Source organism: Daucus carota, chromosome 6, assembly GCF_001625215.2.
Source record: "Daucus carota subsp. sativus chromosome 6, DH1 v3.0, whole genome shotgun sequence".
Classification (NCBI taxonomy): domain Eukaryota; kingdom Viridiplantae; phylum Streptophyta; class Magnoliopsida; order Apiales; family Apiaceae; genus Daucus; species Daucus carota.
Genome location: NC_030386.2, coordinates 30,316,437 through 30,338,229, shown reverse-complemented (window position 1 = coordinate 30,338,229; position 21,793 = coordinate 30,316,437). Strand labels below are relative to the sequence as shown.

At 34.9% G+C, this 21,793-nt stretch overlaps 3 protein-coding genes and 1 non-coding gene across 10 annotated transcripts; 3 read left to right on the top strand and 1 right to left on the bottom strand.

Moving 5' to 3' along the window:
• Window positions 1-690: 690 nt before the first annotated feature.
• On the top strand, window positions 691-13,540 carry LOC108227166 (probable leucine-rich repeat receptor-like serine/threonine-protein kinase At3g14840). 3 transcript variants are annotated; one of them, XM_017402175.2, is made up of 25 exons: window positions 691-839; window positions 1,104-1,166; window positions 1,306-1,447; window positions 1,621-1,695; window positions 1,828-1,896; window positions 2,251-2,322; window positions 2,404-2,475; window positions 2,674-2,745; window positions 2,837-2,908; window positions 2,986-3,057; window positions 3,153-3,224; window positions 3,308-3,379; window positions 4,132-4,206; window positions 5,470-5,538; window positions 6,472-6,525; window positions 6,607-6,642; window positions 7,182-7,222; window positions 8,241-8,611; window positions 8,922-9,117; window positions 10,885-11,022; window positions 11,174-11,292; window positions 11,402-11,612; window positions 11,734-11,971; window positions 12,220-12,370; window positions 12,964-13,540. In XM_017402175.2, exons 2-25 carry the CDS (start codon window positions 1,115-1,117, stop codon window positions 13,351-13,353), a joined length of 2,931 nt encoding a protein of 976 aa, XP_017257664.1. In that variant the 5' UTR covers window positions 691-839; window positions 1,104-1,114; the 3' UTR covers window positions 13,354-13,540. The 3 variants fall into 3 exon arrangements, with proteins under 3 accessions (XP_017257664.1, XP_017257663.1, XP_063935724.1); XM_017402174.2 differs by lacking the exon at window positions 691-839 and having other exon boundaries at window positions 909-1,166; XM_064079654.1 differs by lacking the exon at window positions 691-839 and having other exon boundaries at window positions 910-1,166; window positions 1,611-1,695.
• A 251-nt stretch (window positions 13,541-13,791) lies between these two features.
• Window positions 13,792-13,864, top strand: TRNAA-UGC (transfer RNA alanine (anticodon UGC)). Its single transcript has one exon. It is a non-coding gene; the product is annotated as a tRNA-Ala (tRNA).
• A 636-nt stretch (window positions 13,865-14,500) lies between these two features.
• LOC108226229 (NAC domain-containing protein 55-like) lies at window positions 14,501-15,712 on the bottom strand. The gene has a single exon (XM_017401176.1). It carries the CDS (start codon window positions 15,710-15,712, stop codon window positions 14,501-14,503), a length of 1,212 nt encoding a protein of 403 aa, XP_017256665.1.
• Window positions 15,713-19,458: 3,746 nt separating this feature from the next.
• Window positions 19,459-21,781, top strand: LOC108226407 (E3 ubiquitin-protein ligase CCNB1IP1 homolog). 5 transcript variants are annotated; one of them, XM_064080505.1, is made up of 8 exons: window positions 19,459-19,591; window positions 19,684-19,756; window positions 20,024-20,069; window positions 20,235-20,265; window positions 20,504-20,759; window positions 20,886-21,049; window positions 21,298-21,565; window positions 21,642-21,781. In XM_064080505.1, the coding sequence occupies exons 1-8, from the start codon at window positions 19,522-19,524 to the stop codon at window positions 21,646-21,648; spliced, it is 915 nt and encodes a 304-aa protein (XP_063936575.1). In that variant the 5' UTR covers window positions 19,459-19,521; the 3' UTR covers window positions 21,649-21,781. The 5 variants fall into 5 exon arrangements, with proteins under 5 accessions (XP_063936575.1, XP_017256852.1, XP_063936576.1 ...); XM_017401363.2 differs by having other exon boundaries at window positions 21,268-21,565; XM_064080506.1 differs by lacking the exon at window positions 21,642-21,781 and having other exon boundaries at window positions 21,298-21,628.
• Window positions 21,782-21,793: the final 12 nt, after the last annotated feature.

The window sequence follows — 21,793 nt, the reverse complement described above, 5'->3', positions numbered from 1 at the left end:
ATCGGTTAAATCGGGGATTTCTAGAACAATGTATGTATGTGAGTTTTTCTCAGTGGTAAATATATATTTTTTGATTAATTACTTCCCTGTGTTTTTTAGAGTGTTTATGTATGGCTCAGAGTCTTCAGAATGACTAAATATTGTATTACAAGTGAAAAAATAAGGGAAGGAAAACTGTTCGAAATAAAACAGGCTTCAGATTATTTAATATCATGATTTTTGGAAAATGACATGAATGAATTTGGTTGGAGTCAACTGCAGAAACAATTGTGATGATTGTTAAGGAATTAGATTGTTGACGATAATTATATAAAAATGATGCTTACCAACTAATTGGGCGGTCCATGTGTTTACCAACTTGCTTCTAATTATTTATTTATAACTAACTTGCTTCTAATTATTTATTTATAAATAACTCAGTCGATGGCTAAACAAAGCCATGTATTAGATCTAGCTGCACTGTGCTCTTCGGTTCAATCTTCTCAGTAAGCCGCATCTGAGCTACACTGCTTTTCCAAATCGATGGTTCTGGCCAATGTGTTGGGTCTGCTAAAGCTGGATGCCCAAGCTATCGAGTTTTTTTGTTTGGTGGCTGGTGTGTACATTTGTGCAAACTTGGATGGTTATTTTAAATTTAAGCCTTTAGTATATTGAATAGTAAAATAACAGGCTTAGGGTTAAGATTATCTTCTCCCGATCCTGATGTTTGATTTGGCATCCACGACCCAGACAAAAAAGCCGCTTCCCAAATCAGAAGACGGCTGGAGAAGCTTTGGCCAAAAAGGGTGATTGACTACAAAACTCTCTCTGTCAACCTTCCCGTCTTTGTCCCAAACGTGGTATTTAATACCGTACCTTCTCTCGACATGTATCCGTTATGCTATTACGTGGACATTTTCACTTATTCATTTATTTATCCGTGCTCTCTCCGTTTCATTAAAATATTAATATGAAGCTTGGACTATATAGTCTGTTTATAGACATGGCAACATAAGTCTACCCAGACAGATAGGACAATTATTGCTAGTAGCTCCAGCATTTTTGATTTTCAGGCCACAGAGAAGTCATGCTCTTCACATCTCAAATTTACTCATTCTGTGCAGCAGTACTACTCATGTCCTTTCTCTTCTTTGTAGCTTCAGCTCAGACCTTGCCCAATGATGAAGGTACGTTCATTTATATTAGGATACGAAAGATCGTTGTCAACAATCACTTGTGGGGATCCTTTTTATTTAATTCGATACACACGGAATTATTTATATACAACAACAAGAAATGTTTTAAATTGATATGGTTGATGTGCAGTGGAAGCTTTACAGGAAATAGCAACAAGACTGGGGAAAACAGACTGGAAATTTGGAGCTGATTCGTGTAATACCACAGGCTCCGGAGGAAATAACAGCATTACTTGTGATTGCCACAACACTGTCTGCCATGTTGTTGCCATGTAAGTCACAGTGGAGTATTATTTAACGGGAAATTCTATGGAGACCACTTTTTATCGGAAATCGTAGAGATGGAACATGTATGGTCTGCGCGGTCTCCAATAAAATAGAGGTCTCCGATATTGTATTGTATGTTCTGTTTTAATGTGTTCACATGTTGGGAAGCTGAGTGCAGAACGTTCAAGAGGCAAAATCTTGCAGGGAAGCTTCCGTCGTCAGAGTTACTTAGACTCCCTTCCCTACAGAGTTTGTATGTTTCGTAAACCCTATGGGCTATGGCCCTAGCATATTTTATATCAATTTTATTGCAGTTAGTTCTAATTGACATTGAATTTTATGTACGTGATCTTCTAAATTGTATTTTGAATTGCTGTATGTGCAGAGACTTGAGTCGTAATTACCTTAACGGTTCCCTTCCTCCGGAATGGGGTTTGTCGCGGCTAACAAATATGTATGTGGTTTCTGCTTTGCTTATCTCTGTTTCTCAGAGCTATGTTTGTGGAAGGAATGTATTAAATGACTGTATCAGAACTAAGGGTGAGAGAAAATACATGTTAGAGTGCAGAATTTCCATGACGAGTTTTTTTTAGTAGTAATAAGTCGTTCATCTGCAACTGCGAGGAATTGAGCTCTACTTTTAGTCATATCTATTGAATGGAGAAATGGATGAAAATGATGAATACTCAATTTCATTGCTTTTGACCAAACAGAGCATAAATGTTTGTATGCCACTCCTTGTGTGGTTCGATCTTTAATAATGTTTTTTTTTTGCTAAATGATCTTTAATAATGTTGTGCAATGGCAGAACACTCCTCGGGAATCGCTTGACGGGTACAATTCCGAAAGAATTTGGAAACATCACCACTCTTTTAGAATTGTAAGTATTTTTCTAAAATCAATTTTATCAGTTAGTTATGTAGTGATTGCTGAATGAGGTTTTCTAATTTGTTGTTTTTAGACTTTTAGATCACAATCAGCTGTCAGGACCTGTTCCTCCAGAGATTGGGAATCTCCCTGCTATAGAGAGAATGTAAGTCATGTTATTCACTACTCGTTTTGCTCACTGCAAATAAATTTATCTTTGTTCTTTTTACTTTATCACCTGAATTCAATGAAATTTTAAGTAATCTTAGTTTAACTTAATTTCCTCTGAATTTTTTTCTTTCATGAGCATCTATCTATCTATTTATCTGTCTATACTAACTAGTCAGTATAATTGCTGTTTAAGAACTCTTTCTTCAAACGATCTCAACGGGGAGTTGCCTCCAACCTTTGCAAACTTGACTACTTTGAAGGACTTGTGAGTTCCTAAAGTTTGTCTTCTGTTCCTTGTTTTTTCTCTGTATGCTTGTATAAGTGAACTGATGGGTTTATTGCTTGTGCAACTGCAGCCGAATTGCTGATACCAACTTCACTGGGAAGATACCCAAATTCATAGAGAAGTGGATCAATGTTAAAATACTGTGAGACATCCAACTGTTCATGTTAATTGTTATAAAACTTAAATAGCTGATTACTGAAGTATATTTGTCAAATGCAGGATAATACAGGGTACCCGTTTGAATGGGCCAATACCTTCTGGCATTGCTCAACTGACTGATTTATTTGATTTGTTGGTATTATGTTCCAATCAGATTGTTATAATTAATCTTTATATGTACTGCTGCTTAAACTCTCTCTCTTTTTTCTGGTGTTAAATATTTTCAGGAGAATCAGCGACTTGAATGGAACCGAACAAACTTTTCCACCCCTTCGTGGCATGAAAAGCATTAAGAGACTGTAAGTTTCATATCTTTTTACGGTTCTGGGTTGCTAAATTTGATTAGAATCTTAACAGTGCCTTGTCATTTCAAAATTTGCAGGGTATTAAGGAACTGCAATATTATCGGACAATTACCAGAGTATCTTGTTGATATGAAAAATTTGACAACCTTGTTAGTGGAACCTTTTCTCATCCTTTTATTGATGATATGAATACTTACTTCCTGAAGTCCATGTATTCAATCTGTTTATGCGTTTGTTTTATGATAGCTTAGCTGTCGAATTTTAAGATTCCAGTACAGAGATTTCTTAGCAAGCATCCTGCATTAATTAAAGCACATGATAAGAAGCAAACATATATCAGAGTGAGAATTTGTCACCAACAAGAATCTCAACATATGATGAAAAACTATCAAATCTCATAATTATAATTTCTAACATAATTAAGAGTGAATCTCATAGTTTCACAAAAATTTTGCAAACCAAAGTCAAGGTTGAGCCTGGATATATAGTTTGCTGTATGGTTGCTTTACAGATAACGATCCTTGCATCACTGATTGAGTGGGAAAAAATTCTGAAGATATATATATTTTGTGAATTGTGTGAAAACTAATGTTTTATTTTTGTAAGTTTAAACACAATACATTAGCCTAAGTTATATTTGGTTTAGCAGTTTATCTGTTTAAATAATCACATTTGAGGTGCATGCCTGCTTGCATTTAGAAATCATCAGACTAAGTAGAGATAATAGAGTTACCAAAATGCCTTGGCACTTTTGTTTTCCTTGACAATCCTATTTTGAAAAGCATGTACAGTAATAGTGTTGCAAACTTGATTCGAACTGGTACTCCAACCTCGAATACTGAAGACTATATTTAGATACATGTATTGCTATCAATGCTTACTTAAAACCTTTTTCTTGCAGAGATCTTAGCTTTAACAAAATAAGTGGAGAAATACCAATTAGTTTTGCTGGTGGTCTATCCAATACCGAGCAAATGTAAGATTTTGATTAAATATACTTATATGTTTCTTTTTATAAGCCTTGACTTATGTCAGCGACAAGTTTATTACTATATTAATATTTATGATATGAAATAGTAACAAATAAATAGATGAGACTTTAGAGAATGTTCTTATTTGTAATATTGTTTTGTCAATATCTGATCTGATTTTCAGTATATTCGGTTATACTGGACTGGGTCGGGGTTATGATTTTCATGTTCCAAAAAAGTGGATATCCGATCTTGTGTTTGAAAAAGGAACTGGACATCCAGTTTTGCTCACCCTGAAGTCCTAACCATCTCTTCCTTGATTTTAGTTATTGTAATCTATTTTCTAAATTAATATTTTAAATTAGCAAACTAATGCTGGGATAATCAATCCTTGTCATGCAGTTAAATTCTAACATTTAATTTGCTTGTTTAGATGATTGTTCTGGATAGAACGTGGAAGCTAATTATTCTAGTGATTTGAGTGAGGCCCTGTTAACTTTTTAAAAATCATTAATGAAAGATGTTGATATCATTTTTAAATGAACATAACAAGTCTTCTCCTATGAAATAAATATGCTCTGCACTTTCTAAAAATCATTGATGGAAGACATTGATGTTATGACATGTACAATACAGGTGAGAGTCAAATGCTAGATCACAGAGCAGTGTTTCCTGATTTAATTGCACATTACATAAGGAACAGACTGTGTTATCACAAATGATACTCAACTATAGCAAGGTGATGGTGATTCAGCTAAATAGTAAGGAGCAGTCTACATATAACACACATGAGATCCAACCCTAGTAAAGTCATAAAAGCCTACTTTCTGAAAATATGGATGATGGTTGGAAATAGATTACGCCCATCCTTGATGTTGATTAATGTACAAAATTACAACTACACCCTATTGAATCATATATCTAACTGAAAAGCCTCAGAGAGACTTCTTTTTCAAGAGTTATTTATGTTGTAGCATTCAAATCAATTTTACTTGAGTCAACTTATTTCACGTAAAATGCTTATTCGTCTTTTTGAGCGAGATGAATAAACTACATGACTCTTTACTTTTCTTCCCTTGTCATAATATATATAATCTCCAATCTTTCAGCCTACTGGTCTTCATTGTCGACAAATATCTTTTGCAAGATTAGAAAATCCATTCAAATTACTTGCCTAGTGATATTTAGAACTTGATATTTGGGCTTTGGCTACAAGTAATGAATGCTCTTCTACCAAGAAAATCTAATTTATAGTATTTGGTGTTCAGATATTTAACTGGAAACATGCTATCTGGATCAGATCCTGAAAATAGAATGCCAAAAGGGCAAAACAACATGTAAGGTTCTCTTTCTGAACCTTGCAATAGTTTTCAGACGTTATGCTTTTCTGTCTTGAATTTTTTATGTGATTAATGCATGCCTTTTTTAGCATATTTTATATACTTTGTTATTATCGTGTTCTGTAATATATTTGTATATCATCGGAAACATTATCCTCGATCAGGGTGATTCTTGATGATATTGTAAGATTAAAAATAGTACGTACTAATTCATTTTTCAGGATTGTTTCTGGTACTCACATTTATTGTTTACTTGATAATATATATGTCCAGTAGACTATTCTACTCTAATTTCTATCCAACTATAAAATAACGCTTTTTTTGGATATTCTAATACCGTAGATTCTTTAAAATGCCTCTAATATTCCTCATATTCAGAAATGTCTTTCAACTAGCCAAGTAAATGTCAAGTTATTAGAGGAAAAAGTTCATATAAAATGGAGGGGTATTCGAAAAACTTTTATATAGTATCTACCTGGATTTTTTGATATGCATCTGTATGCTAACTTTTTTTTAAACAGACATATCATAAGAAACTTTTTATATTTCTAGCATATGAATATCCCATTCAATTTCATTGGTGTTTTCTTCTTGACATATTTATACATCAGTATTTGGTTTATAATAGGCCATAATCAAGTTCATGAACCTGATGAGCTTTAGTGCTGTAGATATTGCAATCACATATTGTTGATCAAGGAACCTAGCTTTGTTCCTTTCGACTATATGGGCTCAAAAATGCACCTCATGTGCTCTTTGCTGCTAGATATCCATGCATGATTATTATCGTTATTTTCATCTTTTAATTCTTTTGTTATATTATAGTCAATTCAAATAAATGGAAACAGAATGACAAATATAATACCAGCATGTGGATGGCCATTTTCCTGTGCTTTTATAACCCAAGGATTTATTTGTTGATGTGTGCAGTGATCTCTCATACAACAATTTTACCCCAGCTACCTTCTGTCAGCAAAATGACATGTAAGATTTTCATTTGTCTAAAATGTTTATGCGAGATAAGTCGAATCTTTTCAAAGGTATTTATTCGGTATTTTCATGCAGAAACTTGTTTGCAAGCTCTTCCACGCGAAATATTTCGTAAGTTTTCACTCAGCGCTGTGCCACTGTACTTGCTACCATCATTGTAGTACAAAGTACCCAGCTAAATGATACATTTGTCAAAAATCCAAGTATTAAGAAGTTAAATAAAATTCTCGATCCTGACTCCTCATAAGTTATAAATCACTAAAACGCAGTGTATATTCATCCAGGTAGATTCCTGTTTGTTTTATGTTCAGATTATTATAAAATTCCGCACAAAACTAAATATGCGAATTAGTCATCAGAATTATAACAACTTTAATATTTAGGCGGGACTAATTAGTCAAGTATATGTTTTCTTATCACCATAAGTTACTCAGCGGCTGCATCTTTCAAAAAATAAGTCTTTAGTTATGTAAACAATATAGAAACTCATATCAGTCAAGTAATTCATATCAGTCAAGTAATTCGAAGGACTACATTTTAATGAAACTAGTTGTGTTTCATTTTTTTTTTTGTCATGGTTTTTAAATTTTTTATTATAAGTATGATGTTGAAGTCATTCTAATTATTGCTGCCCCTACTCTTCTCTACAGTGGAATAGTTTCATGCTTGGCAAACCCCCCTTGCCAACAAAGTAAGTGTTTTTAACTTTTGATTGACAGTTTTGTATTGGTTCCATCATCTGTATGTTTGTACTTATAAATCTATTCAGTTTGAGATGTTAGAGGTGAAGCTAATGATGATAAGATACTAAATTAGGAGAGGATTTTAAATTTACTGCTTAGGGAATGAGAACAGATTAGGTGCTTATATTTTTCCTTTATATCTTTTGTACTGCTTCTGTTGCACTTGTACCGGGGGGGCACTTAATAAAGGAAGCTAATTGCAACTATAGTTCAGTGATGAACTGATGATGGAATAGCATAGCTGTTCAGACTATAAATCTATATGTAGTTCCAAATGATTGAACATAATTTAGATTAGCTGAACTATCCTATTGAACAATTATACTCTAGCAGAACTAGAGGTATACTGATATTAGAAGATGGGGCTGATATTTGTAGCCTTATGATCCATGATACAACAAGGTAGGTCATATGTCATCCAAAACACATTATATCAGGTGCGAATGGACACTCTCAATTAAAGTATCTACCCAAGTTGACAGGGCTAGATGCTTGCTAATACCACAAGTGTCATCTGCTTTTGTAACACCTCCACAGAGTAACAACAAAAAGAAACTGTGCATGGATAATTCTAGCATAGAATTGTGTATATAGCTTATAGGATTCAGAAGACTTTATATGATTTTTCCTTATAGTGCATGTCACACATTCATTATATTAAATTACGTAATTAGTAAAAACCAGATTAAACTGTGTGACAGTGTAGATTTCCTGGTCCCGTAACTCCCGTTTAATGGAATTGTGTGAAGTGAGTCAATGTGCATTGTCACGGAATTTTAGCTAAATATGTAAAAGAAATAAGCGCAGAGATTTGTAAATTGTAATAAGTATATTAACTATATGAACATGGGTATAAAACATAAGATTTCTATGCTTTGTTTATGCTTTTCGCCTTTCCCATTTCTCTGATTCCTCTTCCTGCTTGACGCGTGGTTGTAAGAATATTGTTATCTGGTTTTGTACTAGATTTGTATTCCATCCACATAAATTGCGGTGGAAGAGAGGTAATTGGGGACCAAGGTTCAAAATATGAAGCTGATATAGCAGGTGGACTGGCAAGTTTCTCTCGCAGTGGAGCTAACTGGGGAACTAGCAATACTGGTCACTTTATGGATGATAGCAACAGAAAATTTATTTCCACAAATATTTCAAGGCTATATATGGACCGTCCCGAACTGTACATGGATGCCCGAGTTTCTCCTATTTCGCTGACTTATTATGGTTTCTGTCTTTCTAATGGAAACTACACAGTAAAGCTTCACTTTGCAGAGATAATGTTCACTGATGATAAAACTTATAACAGCCTTGGAAGACGCATATTTGATGTTTACATTCAGGTAATGCCAAATCAATGTAAAATAAATAGGGAGAGTAAATATTCTTTTCAAGTCATGGATTGAAATTTTCCATTACTTCACTTGAAATGCCAAGCAACTTTTGTTATAAAAGTTTCAGCTGTTATTCTTGAATTTTAAATCTATGAATCCTTACCTGCCAAGTCAATTTTATTTCTTTCTAGTAATTTTTGTTTGAGTAAGTCAGACTAAAATGGAGCTTATTTTGTTTAGCACCCATTACAAACATTAGGGTCAAAGTGATATGCAATAAATTGTTGTTGCCTGCACTGAAATCATATACATATTGCAGGGAAGATTGGTACTGAAAGATTTTAATATTGCACTTGAAGCAGGCGGAGTTGGAAAGGGAATTGTAAAGAGTTTTCCTGTTACTCTACGCACTGGCGATTTGGAGATCCGACTGTATTGGGCTGGAAAAGGGACAACAAGTATACCTGAAAAAGGTGTATATGGACCTTTGATATCAGCTATCTCTGTGGAATCTGGTAATCAGAAATATCTTTGAGCTTACAATTCTGATGTCATTATGATGATATGAAATTATTTGGATGCTGTACTTCTACTTGCACTTCAATTTACCCCCTCCATTCCACTAACAGTACCTCTTGTTCGTTTGTCAAAATCAACAGAGTTTCTAAATTGAAGTACTAATGTGATTCATGAAATCTTTATATATAAACTATATTTGTAGTGCATGTTGGTTTCTTTGTTCAAGGTGACAGTTACATACTACTGAGATCATATAGATTCATATAAATCTATATATCTGATGTGTAGTACTAAATTTTGCCAATTGACCTACAAAAACCAAATTGGAAATTCTTTCGTGGGACCGAGGTAAAGTGCCTAATGTTCTGTCTATATCATTAGAAACATATTTGTCATCCTCTGTTAAAATTACTTCACCTTTTCCTGATGATATACTTAATGGAAACTCCATGCATGACCTTCCTTAACTACAGTAATTTTGTTCACAATTAAATTCCCACAATATGCGAACCTGACCACATTATCTCGTTCATTTTAACTGCGCAAAAATTCCAACCACAATGACAACCTGTTTTATTAACACCTGGACAACCATCATCATTAGAGCACGTCAGCACCAAACATGCCACGCTGAAATGGGCTGCTAGTTTCCAGTATTTAGGCTGAGGGCTGTTTCCTTGAGACCTAAGAGAGTTAATCACATCACCTGTCATACTCATCGTCATAGTCCACCGTCATCTTATAGTGTTTAATTATTTATAAACTGCAATGGGAGGAATGGTTTATGTAATATTAAAAGTACTAGGAGTTTTATTCTTAAAATTTAGGAGGGGAAGTAGGGATTATAGTATGTGTCTGAGGGTGTAATTTTAATGGGACATGTTATCAGTATTATCTCTCTATGTAATACAATATAAAGGTATATTTGGATAGAACTTTCCCTAAGAAATTTATCAGTAAGTCACAGCTCTAATTGGGGTCAATATGAGAAACAGGAAATTGACACAACTGTAACTTCATTGACCTAATTGACATAATTTAAACTTATGAAATGAGAAGTTCGGTATATAAAGGGGTCCTTTCCATTTTTCCAAATGTTACTTAGTTAAGTTGGAAAATTTGTTGCTCATATCCGCACATGGAATGATTGTTGACTTCCAGTCGAGGTATTAAAGATTCTGTTTGGGAGACTAAAATCAGTAGCCATGTTGGTTAAGGAAAACCATACCGTATTCTCAACTTAAATGGAAAGAATCAAACTTTGTGGGAAGCTATAGTCTTAAGTAGTCTAGAACTCAGTATCTAAAAAACTATATGATCTGACTATTAGGCGGACTTGCATTATTGCAACTTATGTTTTGGAAATGTTGAGATAGATATAACCAGATATTGTGAACAGTCCCTACATGTAGACATTTATATCAATAATTTACCAATTAGAGACCCAGTAATATTGTTTGTAGTTTCTTTGGGCAACATTTTTTTACTTATTATTTTAGTTGATCTGTGTTTAATGCAAGAGATTAGTATTTAAAATCCAGAACATTTCTTATAAAATAAACATTTATGGTGTGTGCAATGAACTATTTTCCAAATTATGTTGTTTTGAGGCTTTTTCCTTGGCTTTCAAAAGCTAAAGTCATAATTAACAAGCAAAATGCTATAGTTTTTGGGTACTTCTCTATTATTTGAAGCTCTGAATATAGCGGAACTCATGTTGGGCACATTTAATTAATTGACATTGTTTTTTCATATACATTCAGACAGCATCCCAAGTGAGGGGAAAAGATCAGTGGGCCTTATCTTGGGGATTGTGGTTGCGGCAGTATCTGGTTTTGTCCTGGTTTTTGCGGTATTATGGTGGAAAGGCTGTCTATGGAGTAAAGACAGAATGAACCTAGGTAAAATTCAGAAGCATTTCACTTTTTCCTTGCATGTTCTAAAGTAACACATCAACTGTATCAACAAATTGTTAGAACCTGAGTCAAATTGAAGTGGTTATAACTTATAAGTTTTGAATGACGTTACATAACTTGAAAGGCTCTTTAACAGATCTGAAGGGTCTTGACCTGCACACAGGCTCATTTACTTTGCGGCAAATTAGGGCTGCAACTAATAATTTCGATGTTGCTAATAAGATTGGGGAAGGTGGCTTTGGTCCTGTTTACAAGGTACCCTAAAGGACAACTGGTTTCCTAAAACTTATATGCTAAGAATAAGCATTCACAATCACAATTGATTTTGATTTTGTATTAACTTGTAAATACATTTTAATTGAAGGGACTATTATTGGACGGAACCTTAATTGCTGTGAAGCAGCTATCTTCAAAATCACAGCAAGGGAACCGTGAGTTTTTGAATGAGATAGGCATGATTACTGCTCTGCAACACCCACATCTTGTAAAACTATATGGGTGTTGTATCGAGGGGAATCAATTATTGCTGGTGTATGAATACATGGAAAACAACAGCCTTGCCAGAGCTTTATTTGGTAAACCAACTGCTTTACAGCTTCCAGTATCAGTTCAATACACACATGTAGGATGCAGAATTACATTCTTTCCCTAAATCACAACATTAAATTCTTGTACTTGTTCAATTGGTCTATATAGGACCAGATGAACAGCAGATAGAATTGGATTGGGCAACACGATACAAAATCTGTGTTGGCATAGCAAAAGGTTTGGCTTATCTACATGAAGAATCAAGATTAAAGATTGTCCATAGAGATATTAAGGCCACAAATGTACTTCTGGATAGAGAACTTAATCCCAAGATATCGGACTTTGGCCTGGCTAAACTGGTTGAGGAGGAGAAGACTCATATGAGCACCCGAGTTGCAGGAACTTAGTAAGTGTCATTATTTCTAGTCAATTTATTATCTGTTGTTAGTAGATTGGATAGTTCCACTTCCTACTATTACAACTCCATATGAACTACAAGTTTGTAATATTAGCAGCAACTAGCATTATCTGAGGCATTTCATTTGTGTGAACTTGGTCTTTATTGATTATATGACAGTAAGAAAGCAACTAGCCATATCTTAGGCATTTCATTCTATTTATGTATCGTCTGATGTTAAATATTCTTTTTTTTAGTGGATATATGGCACCTGAATACGCAATGCGAGGTTACCTAACAGATAAAGCAGATGTTTATAGTTTTGGAATTGTTGCACTGGAAATTGTCAGCGGGATGAGCAACACTAGTAGCAGATCAAAGAAAGAACCTTCATATCTTCTTGATTGGGTAATTTCAATATGTTGAACATAGTTCACTTTTTTCTGTCATTACATAATTCAACATCCTACAGAGCATTGCATAAACACAGAAGGCACAGTTACATTTTATCTCTATTTGATTTTGATTATTCTCTCTCTTTGTTTGGTACATTTATCAAATTGCATATTTTTCCTTTTGATTTGATTCCAGATTTTTTTTTATCAAAATTTCTATTAATCCTTTCCGTCCAAACACAAGCATCTTTAAAAGTTCTTGAAAAATTGTCCACTACAGCATAATAGTGTTCAAGTAATAACTTAATTTGATAACAAGACCAGTATTCTGTGACATCGAAGCTGAATTTTAGTATTGGAATGACCTTAACAAGTGACAATTGTTGTCAAATTTTTTCAACAAAAGGAGACTTCATGAAACAACATAAAAGTATGGAAATTAATGATTAAGCATGCTGGTTTGTTGATTTAGGCAACAATGCAATTAATTGAGTGGATTGAAGAAATTTAGTATGCAACTGTAATGGCACTTTTGTAGAATACACAACAGTACTGGATCAGTGTTATTTTCTAAATTTCCCGTTCATTGTCTTTATGTAAATTAAGGCACAAGAGCTGAAGGCCGAGGGGAACTTAAAGGATCTTGTTGATGAGAGATTAGGATCAGAATACAATGAAAAAGAGGCAATGGTGATTATAAATCTCGCTCTTCTGTGCACTAACATCTCTCCTGTGGTTAGGCCTGCTATGTCTTCAGTAGTTGGCATACTGGAAGGCAGATCTGTCATGCAAGACTATTTTTCAGACCGGAGCATAAGTTCTGGAAGAAAGCAGCCTGCTGACTTTGCAGATATACAACAGCAAAGCTATGTAACAAGCTCCTCTGGGGACTCTCAGTTGAAGGCTGAATCGACAACCCATTCATGGAATACAGTATCTTCCACCTCCAGGACTGATCTCTACCCGATAAATTTTGGGAGCAACAACGGAAGTTAGAGATACATGCTGTGATCTTGAGTCACTATACTGTCTATACTACCATAGCAATGATTTTTTTTGGTTGTAAATGTGCAACTCCAGGTTTGATATAGAGGGGGGGGGGTGAGTAAATGTAGGTGAACATGATCTTGTTATTTGAAAGAAACAAGATGCAATTTTTTAATGAATGTTTGCCTCCAGTGTATTTAAATTGGCAAGATTGCATGGATGTTTCAATTAGTACCTACAGCCTAGAGGCTACAGGTTCTCTTGTTGCTACAAGTCGAATAAAACTCTGATGCTCAAGTATATGCAATGAAACGGAAGAAAACAAAACAAAGAATGAAAAAAAACGCTGGGAGCATAATTTTTTTATATATTCAGGTCTGTTAGTGTTCTATGATCCGCTGTAGTTGAAGAAGTAGTATTGAGTTTATTGTAAGAGCTCATATATTTGGGGATGTAGCTCAAATGGTAGAGCGCTCGCTTTGCATGCGAGAGGCACGGGGTTCGATCCCCCGCATCTCCATTTTCATTTTCATTATACTAACATATATTCTGTCTTCATCAGAATTTGTTTTTAAAAGTCTCCCCCATCACCTAGTCATTCTTTTGAAAGCCAGATTTCTGTTTGCTCAAGTTCTGCAAGCAAGTTAGAAAATTTGTATCTTCTAAAACCATATTTTTCATTATTCTTCCTCCTTTCCGGATTTCAGAGCAGTTTGAGTAACATGCAACATCGTTCTATCAGACCTAGCTATATATTGCAACCAATGGGTGTCACATTCTAACTACTATAAGAGATGTATCTTGCATGCCATTCTAGAAGAGTCAATTACTTAAGAATCTTGATATAACATCATGCAATCTTTGCCAATTTAAATACAAAACAAATACTCCACAATCTAGTTGCAGAGCAATACTGCTCAACTATAAATTGGCAAAGTATTTACTGACATGCACCATAACGTACTATTGACCTAAAAGACTATAGTTAGTTTCTACAATGCGTAAATTTAATCACTGTATTTGTTCAAGCAACCAAGTATATAAATCTGAAAATCAGATGCAGCGTTGAGTACATCACATCATCCTACTGACAAATTTCAACAGTTTACATGCATGCAAGAACTTTAAAACCAATAAAACAGCACATTAAGAGAAATCAGATGCGAGACTTTTTGATAGGTCCTGCTTCTTGAGCTTCAAATGATGGCCTTTTCCCCAACATGCAACTCATGTTCATTCGCGTAGCGGCCTGTTGTTGTTGTTGTTGCTGCTGCTGCTGCTGCTCCTGCACGTTGTTGCTGACCTGCCCAGGTTCCTCCAAATTTTTATCTGACCAAGAACCAGCTGCATCAAACAAACCCTCAAAGTTCAAAGGTACATTATCGTTGGACATCGGGTCATCCATCAGCAGATTGTCAACATTCGGCCAGAAATCACCACCAAACAAGTCCTCCAAGTCAAGATATGCTTCGTCATGAGATCCACCGTTGCTCCCCAGGTTCTCAATACCCCCACCTGTACTCGGTATCACTGGCTGGGCGGCTTCTTGATTGTTGAGTCTCTGATGATCATGAAGTACTTCTAACCCCTGAGCCTCTGCCTCTTGTTCTTCCACACTGGAATTCACACCCCCTGCCCCATTATATTGTACTGGCATGCCTTGGTATATGATTGCCGCTTGGTCAGAACCACCGAGACACAAGGAATTCATTGGGGCCAGCAGATTTTGATAGCTCATCATCTCAGTCTTCTCTTCATGACATCCCTGATTTCCCTTCTCATCCTTAGACTTAGTTGTACGAGTCGCAGCAATTTTCTTGTTGGCTTTAGACTTGGTTCCCGAAACATCTTTGGTGTACACCTTGGCTCTTTTCGACACATCCGAAGTAATCTGACAAACCACATAATCTTCATATCCCTTCAAAAAGTACTCGTGCATCTTCCAGTACTTTCTATCTCCCTCCGTTAATCCCTTAACATCATTAATCTGAAAGACCAACATCCTCTTCTCCCCGATATGATTATTATTCCCATCCACGATGATCTTGCGACCTGTTTCAACATGCCATGTACCACAACCCGCTTTCCGAACATAGTGTTCATTACCACCAGTACCAGATGATTCCTTATCGGCTATCTTTGTCAGATGAGAAAAGACATAAACAGATTTTTCACTACCAGAAGTTATCCACTGAGTCGACGAGTCACTAAAAATCTCCCATGGATTGGCGTCCGGACCGTAAATTTCTTTGTCCTTGATGATATCCCAACGAAGTGTACCCTGAATCTTGGGTCTCAGAAAATCCTCAAGCAACTGCTTGTCACTCGGTGTAAATTTGAAGCCGTGGGGAGGAAGCTTCAACCCCATAGTTGTTTATCACGCCTAACCTTAAGAAAAGTATAAGTCTGAGAGAAACAGTGCGGCTGCTAAGTGTGTAATTTAGGTTTAGAAATTGTAACTCAAAATTAATGTGCTCAACTGCTCATGATATTAACCTGAAGCAGTATATATAGGCACCGACGCATGTCTTTTTCAACAAGATTCTGTGAGCCGGCTACTATATTCTCGCGGTTTTTCCAGCAGCAAGTTGAACTGCTAAAATAATTTAAACAACATCTTTATTTTATTTTTTATTTTTAGAGGAACGCCAACATGTTTATAATTAACTATTTTAGGCCTATTTTCAATAAAAAAAAACTATTTTAAGCATGTTTAATTTAGCATATTCATGATATTAACCTTATATATAGGCAGCGACACGTATCTTTTGCGAACAAGATTCTTCAAGGCGGCTACTATATTATCGCCGTTTTATAATTTAATGTTCATTAGTCGATCAGAATATAAATGATTGCACTGCTAAATAAATATAATTTAAACTACATGTTTATTTTTTCTTTGATTTATTTTTAGCGGAACTATCATGTTTATCATGTTTATAACAAAGTATCTGTACTATTAACCTAAAGATGAACGAGTATATATAGGCACAGACACATATCCTTTGGAACTAGATTCTCTAAAGCGGCTACTATATTATCGTCGATTTTTTCTCTAAGAGACTAAGACTAAAAATCTTATTCAAGGATCAAAACTACTTTACTTCGATATCTCTTTTAATTAGTTCTTATCGACAAAGTCTTTTCGAATCCGTATGATTTTCGCCTGTCCATTTCTTTGTTCCGAACCATTCGACTAATATACTACCGCCGTTTTTCCAGCAAGCTGCTGTAATTTTTATAATTTAATGTTTATTAGTCCATCAAAATATAAATGATTGCACTGCTAGATAAATATAATTTAAACTATCTGGTTTATTTTTTTGATTTTTTTAGCGGAACTATCATGTTTATAATAATAAAATATCTGTACTTTTTTAGGCTTTAGCATATTCATTTTATCTGAAAATAAATGATAACCAAAAGGATGTTCCTAATCAAATCTTTAAATTCAAAAGGACGTTCTTAATCAAATCCGACCCGCCTCCGCTCCAGGTTTTCCCCAATTTTACGCGCCAAACACTGTATTTGTAATAAAGTACTAGAGCGCAAAATGTTCATATATATAACATACATACATCACTATAGAGATTAAGAATAAAATCAACTACAAAAAACTCTCAGGTGATTTCTATATCTTTAACTTCAAATTTTGAATTCGACCGAATCATCGATTTGTTCTCTGTCATTTTCTTCTCGCGCGCTGTTGTATCGCCGACGAATTCTCCGATTCAACGTTCGCGTTCGCTGCTAACAGTATCGGTTCGTCAATACAGTTTAGGCTCCGATATATTATGTATGTATGTTTATTTGATTGCGATTTGCGTGTTTTTTCGGTTATTTTGAATTGGCGCCTGAATTCAGTTGAAATTGAGATGAAATATTGTTAAATTTTTGGATTTGGAGTTGCGAAACCCTAGTTAATGATATCTATTTTGTGTTCATCTGTTTGTTAACTTTTGGAATTGAATGATTGTGACGAGTATATGATCTCTCAAGTTCGTTATGAAGAGTTCAGTTTTGATTTCCGGAAATCCTATGATAACTGCATAACTTTGAGATGGTGCTGCTGAAGTGTGGAATTTTAAAATTTTGGGCTTTGAATAACAATACGATCTTACTCGCAAATTATCTTGCTGCTTTATCTAGAAATTGGAGGATCTTTTGTGACGAATATATAATCTCTTAGATTCTGTGTGAAGAGCGTGGTCTTGATTTTTGAGAATCATATAATTGGCTAGGTCCTATGTAGATAGTATAATTTTGATTTTCTACAGCAAATTGACACATGCAAGTATGATAATTGTACGGTAAGAAGTGCTAATCACAACTTTAGTTCCATCAATTTTGGCTTAATATGTGTTTTCTGTATATTGAAAGAAAACTGAAGCTTTACTTATAGAGTGTCATGTGTATGTCAAATTCTGTCCTGTATTGATTGTGATATCAAGAAATGTTTAAGTTCAAACACTACACAAATTACATGGAACTTATGCGAGTACGATCATTTCTTGTTTTGATTTCTAGGAAATTTAAAGTTTGGAATGGAAAATACCAGTCCAAACTTGATACTAGTAATACACTAAAGACCTACTTGTGTAGTGTCTTGAAATCTTGTTTTGCTCTGTTATGGCAAATTACACTTAGGCTGTGTTCACTTCATGGAATGGAATGAGGGCAGAATGGAATGAAAAATTATATAGAAGTTTTAAGGAAAAAGAAGAAAATATGAGATAATGGTGACAAAATATGAGTGTAGTTAATTTTTTTGTGAGAAAGATTGTGAAGAAACATGATGTTGAAATGGAATGAGCATTCCTTCCAAAACATGTGGGTTAGAGTTATAGTTAAAATAATAAAGTTGGAATGATTGAAGGAATGAAAATTATATACATTTTCTTTGATCAACACCATTTTAAAGTACAAAATTCATTCCATTCTCCCTCCATTCCATTCACTTCAAGTGAACACAACCTTAGTTCCACTGATTGCAGTTGTTCTGATCTTTCCCTAAAGATAATGATATTTATCTTCAGATAATTCGATGTAGAGAATATCTCTTCTCCCAGATTGAAAGTCTGGAACTATGAATTTTTTTTTTTGTTCCTAAGTTTTTGTCCTACACTCCGCACTAGAAACAAATTCTCCAGAAAGCCTTATCTACTCCTAATATATGTTATATGTTACTTCTTAGTGCTGCAAATCCGCAATGCTTATCGACATATACAACATAATTTTTAAATTGCTATCCTGTAAGTGTAACAATGGTACTTCAACCTGCTTAGCTACCAATGTTTCTTCTTCATGTCTCGAACTTAAAATATCAACCAACTTATTTTTCTAATCATTTAAGAAGATATTGTAAGCACTAAGCAGACAACATGTATCTCATCACAAAAGTCTGATGTCGGTTCATCCCTTTATTGCAATTTGGCCTATGCTATTTCTTCATGTAGTTATATTGAGGCTGCCAATGATTTTTTTGGGCGAAATCTATAACTCTATCTCATGCTAGGATGGAGGAGAGTTGCGTTGGGTATCTGAAGCTTGCTACTGAAATGTCGCAAATTCTTATAAAAATGATCTTATTTGGATTTTCAGTCTGACATGTTTCTGTATTTGTTGTTGATCTCAGCATTGGCCTTTATAACTTCCATCCCATGTTTGAGAGCCTCACTTCTTAGCTGATACTCTCTCTGTCCCATTTAATTCTATACGTTTCTTTTCAACTGCTCGACACGCATTTTAATGCTCTTATAAAATATAGTTCTGAAACTTATTTTTGAGATTTTCTTTTTCTGAATAAAAATTTAACATCCAAACTTTAATTCAGAAAAAGAAATTTTTAAAAATAAATTGCACAACTATACTTTACAGGAGCATTAAAGTCCGTGTCGCGTCCCCATCCCCCAATGTATATATCCAGGGGGACGGAGGGAGTAAGCATTAACAGCAGTAATTGGATACTTGCTTTACATTTAAATAATTCACCGGATAAGCTTCTTGAGAAGCTTATAATATTGTTTCCTACCAGTTTTATGTTCCATCTACTAAAATCACTATTACTTTTGTTCAGTAATAATAAAAATTTGAAATTCCTGTTCAGATGCTGGTTCTAGGAAGCTTGAAGCAAGCCACCCATATATTTTGAAAGTAGGTATTATTGCTAAAGCTACAATGAGATGCAATGCGTGCTGGAGGGACCTAGAAGGGAAAGCTGTTAGCACCTCTTGTGGTCACCTATTGTGTATCCTGATGATAAAGTAGTCCAATTTTCGCATAGAATTTACTGATCCTGCTAAAGAATGTTCCTGTTGTAATCCTTAATAAGTGTAAAAGGTACCGAAGATGCTGGTAGGATTCTCAGCAGTGATGCAGCCTGCCCAATTTGTGACCAAGTACTCTCTAAAAGGTAGGTAAATTCACTCGTTCAAGTCTGAATTCTGCTGTGTATTTATTATTTTTTGAAAGATTTAGACATTAACTTATAGAAATGATGGTCCCGACAGTTTGGAGATTTTTTTTTAAGAAAACACAGTGTGTTGTGTGATGATTTAGCTTATTCTTGTTTTTTTATGCAATTTGAATTACATATTAATTATATTGCATGTTAGATGAATAACTTTCCTGACAACTCTGTGTGGCTGTATATTAACTTACTATGCTTTTCAAATGTCAGTCTTATGAGACCTGTGGATATCAATCCAAATGATGAGTGGATCAATGTAAGCAAGCTGCAAGCATGATTCAAATAACTCATTATATTTACAGTTCTTTCCTTTCTATTAGAAGCTATGCCCTTCCCTAAATTTATGACTTGCATGATTATTTTGGTAGTTTAGCAAACTCTCCTGCATCATTCTGTTTGATGGTTTGCATTTTCTTTGCAGATGGTCATGGCTGGGATAACTCCTCAAATATGTATCCTTCAATCTACATTATACACGTGTCTATAAAATTATATAAGGTGTCTATCATGTGTATATGATATTTGCATATTAGCTTTAGACATTTCCCAGATATTAACTTCACTAGGATGGACATAGTTATATATGAAGCTTTTGATTTTTTATATATCTGCAACTGATGTTAAATATTTTGCTTAGGAAGTATAAAATGAAATAATAAATCTTGTCACCTGTCCTTAATACGAAACAAGTGATGAAAAGTGCATACAGAAGTGTGATGTTTTACATTGGGCAAAAGGAACTGGAGATGCAATTTAAGATGAACAGGATAGTGGCTCAGTGCCGACAAAAATGTGAGGCAATGCAAGAAAAATTCACAGAAAAACTTGAGCAAGTGCATACTGCATATCAGAAAATGGCAAAGAAGTGCCAAATGATGGAACAAGAAATGGAGAGTTTATCCAAAGACAAGCAAGAACTTCAGGAAAAATTTTCTGAAAAGTCCAGGTCAGTGCTCTTTCCATTGCTTCTCTCAGAATGTTAAACCTTATATGTAACCATAGCTATTCTTTTTATAAAAAAAAAATAGGCGATTAATCACCTCCTGGGATGTGCTCTTAATTTTACCACCAGGCAGAAAAGAAAACTTGATGAAATGTATGATCAGCTAAGATGCGAGTACGAGTCCATGAAAAGAACAGCAATTCAACCTGTGAACAACTTTTATTCTGGACCTGAGCCTGATTTGTTTGCAAGTCCAGCTAACATGATGCCTAACAGAGATCCTCTGAGGAAAGGTAACTGATTATGTTCTCTTCTAATGCATATGGTCATATTACCTACAGAATTTGTCTTTAGTATCTCATATTTTTTTGGCTAATGAATCTCTGAACATTTTGAAAACATTCGCTAAATGTCATAAAATCTCTGTTGTCGCATAGTTAATAAGCATGTATTTTGTAGCTAGCACTGGTTGTGTACTTGCAAAAAAAACTAGATTACTTATTTTTTGCAGATTGGCCGGCTTACACTCCTGATACACCAGGGGCTCGAGAGGATATATGGCCTTCAGCAGCTAGACAGAATAGTTCTAATTCTGGTCCCTTCGATGTTTCTGGTGGCTCGCCTGTAAAACAGTCAGTCAGGCCAACTGATTTTAATAACAGAAGAGGTATTAATCGTACAGCATTTGGTGCTGGAGCGGGATCTGGACCTGGATCGAGAGCAGGAAACCCATCAATGACTTTAAGAAATCTCATCATTTCACCAATAAAGCGACCTCAACCCTCCCGAAGTCGTCCTCAGATGTTCACGTAAGCTCTAAACTAAATCTGCATCTCTGTTTCATCGGTTTCAGTACCATCACCAAATCCTTGCTTTTTCTTTCAGGCTGTAAAGAGGAGTGAATCTGAGTTTGTGGATTGAACCTGGTATACTTGAGCTACTTGGCGAGCAGCTTATGTTCCTTGCTTGCACACCAAGTGAACAAATTGTACATATGTTTTTTTTATCAAAATTTTAGGAGCGAATTTGTGTATGTG

What these genes read in the sequence shown, in the direction of transcription:
- LOC108227166 (XM_017402174.2), top strand. Translation starts at nt 1,067, where the DNA reads ATGCTCTTCACATCTCAAATTTACTCATTCTGTGCAGCAGTACTACTC. An exon ending in TTGTCGCGGCTAACAAATAT is followed by an intron (nt 1,897 to 2,250) that starts GTATGTGGTTTC and finishes GTGCAATGGCAG; the next exon opens with AACACTCCTCGGGAATCGCT. An exon ending in AGCTATCTCTGTGGAATCTG is followed by an intron (nt 9,118 to 10,884) that starts GTAATCAGAAAT and finishes ATATACATTCAG; the next exon opens with ACAGCATCCCAAGTGAGGGG.
- LOC108226229 (XM_017401176.1), bottom strand. Translation starts at nt 15,712, where the DNA reads ATGGGGTTGAAGCTTCCTCCCCACGGCTTCAAATTTACACCGAGTGAC.
- LOC108226407 (XM_017401363.2), top strand. Translation starts at nt 19,522, where the DNA reads ATGAGATGCAATGCGTGCTGGAGGGACCTAGAAGGGAAAGCTGTTAGC. An exon ending in CTCTTGTGGTCACCTATTGT is followed by an intron (nt 19,592 to 19,683) that starts GTATCCTGATGA and finishes TAAGTGTAAAAG; the next exon opens with GTACCGAAGATGCTGGTAGG. An exon ending in TGGGATAACTCCTCAAATAT is followed by an intron (nt 20,266 to 20,503) that starts GTATCCTTCAAT and finishes ATACGAAACAAG; the next exon opens with TGATGAAAAGTGCATACAGA.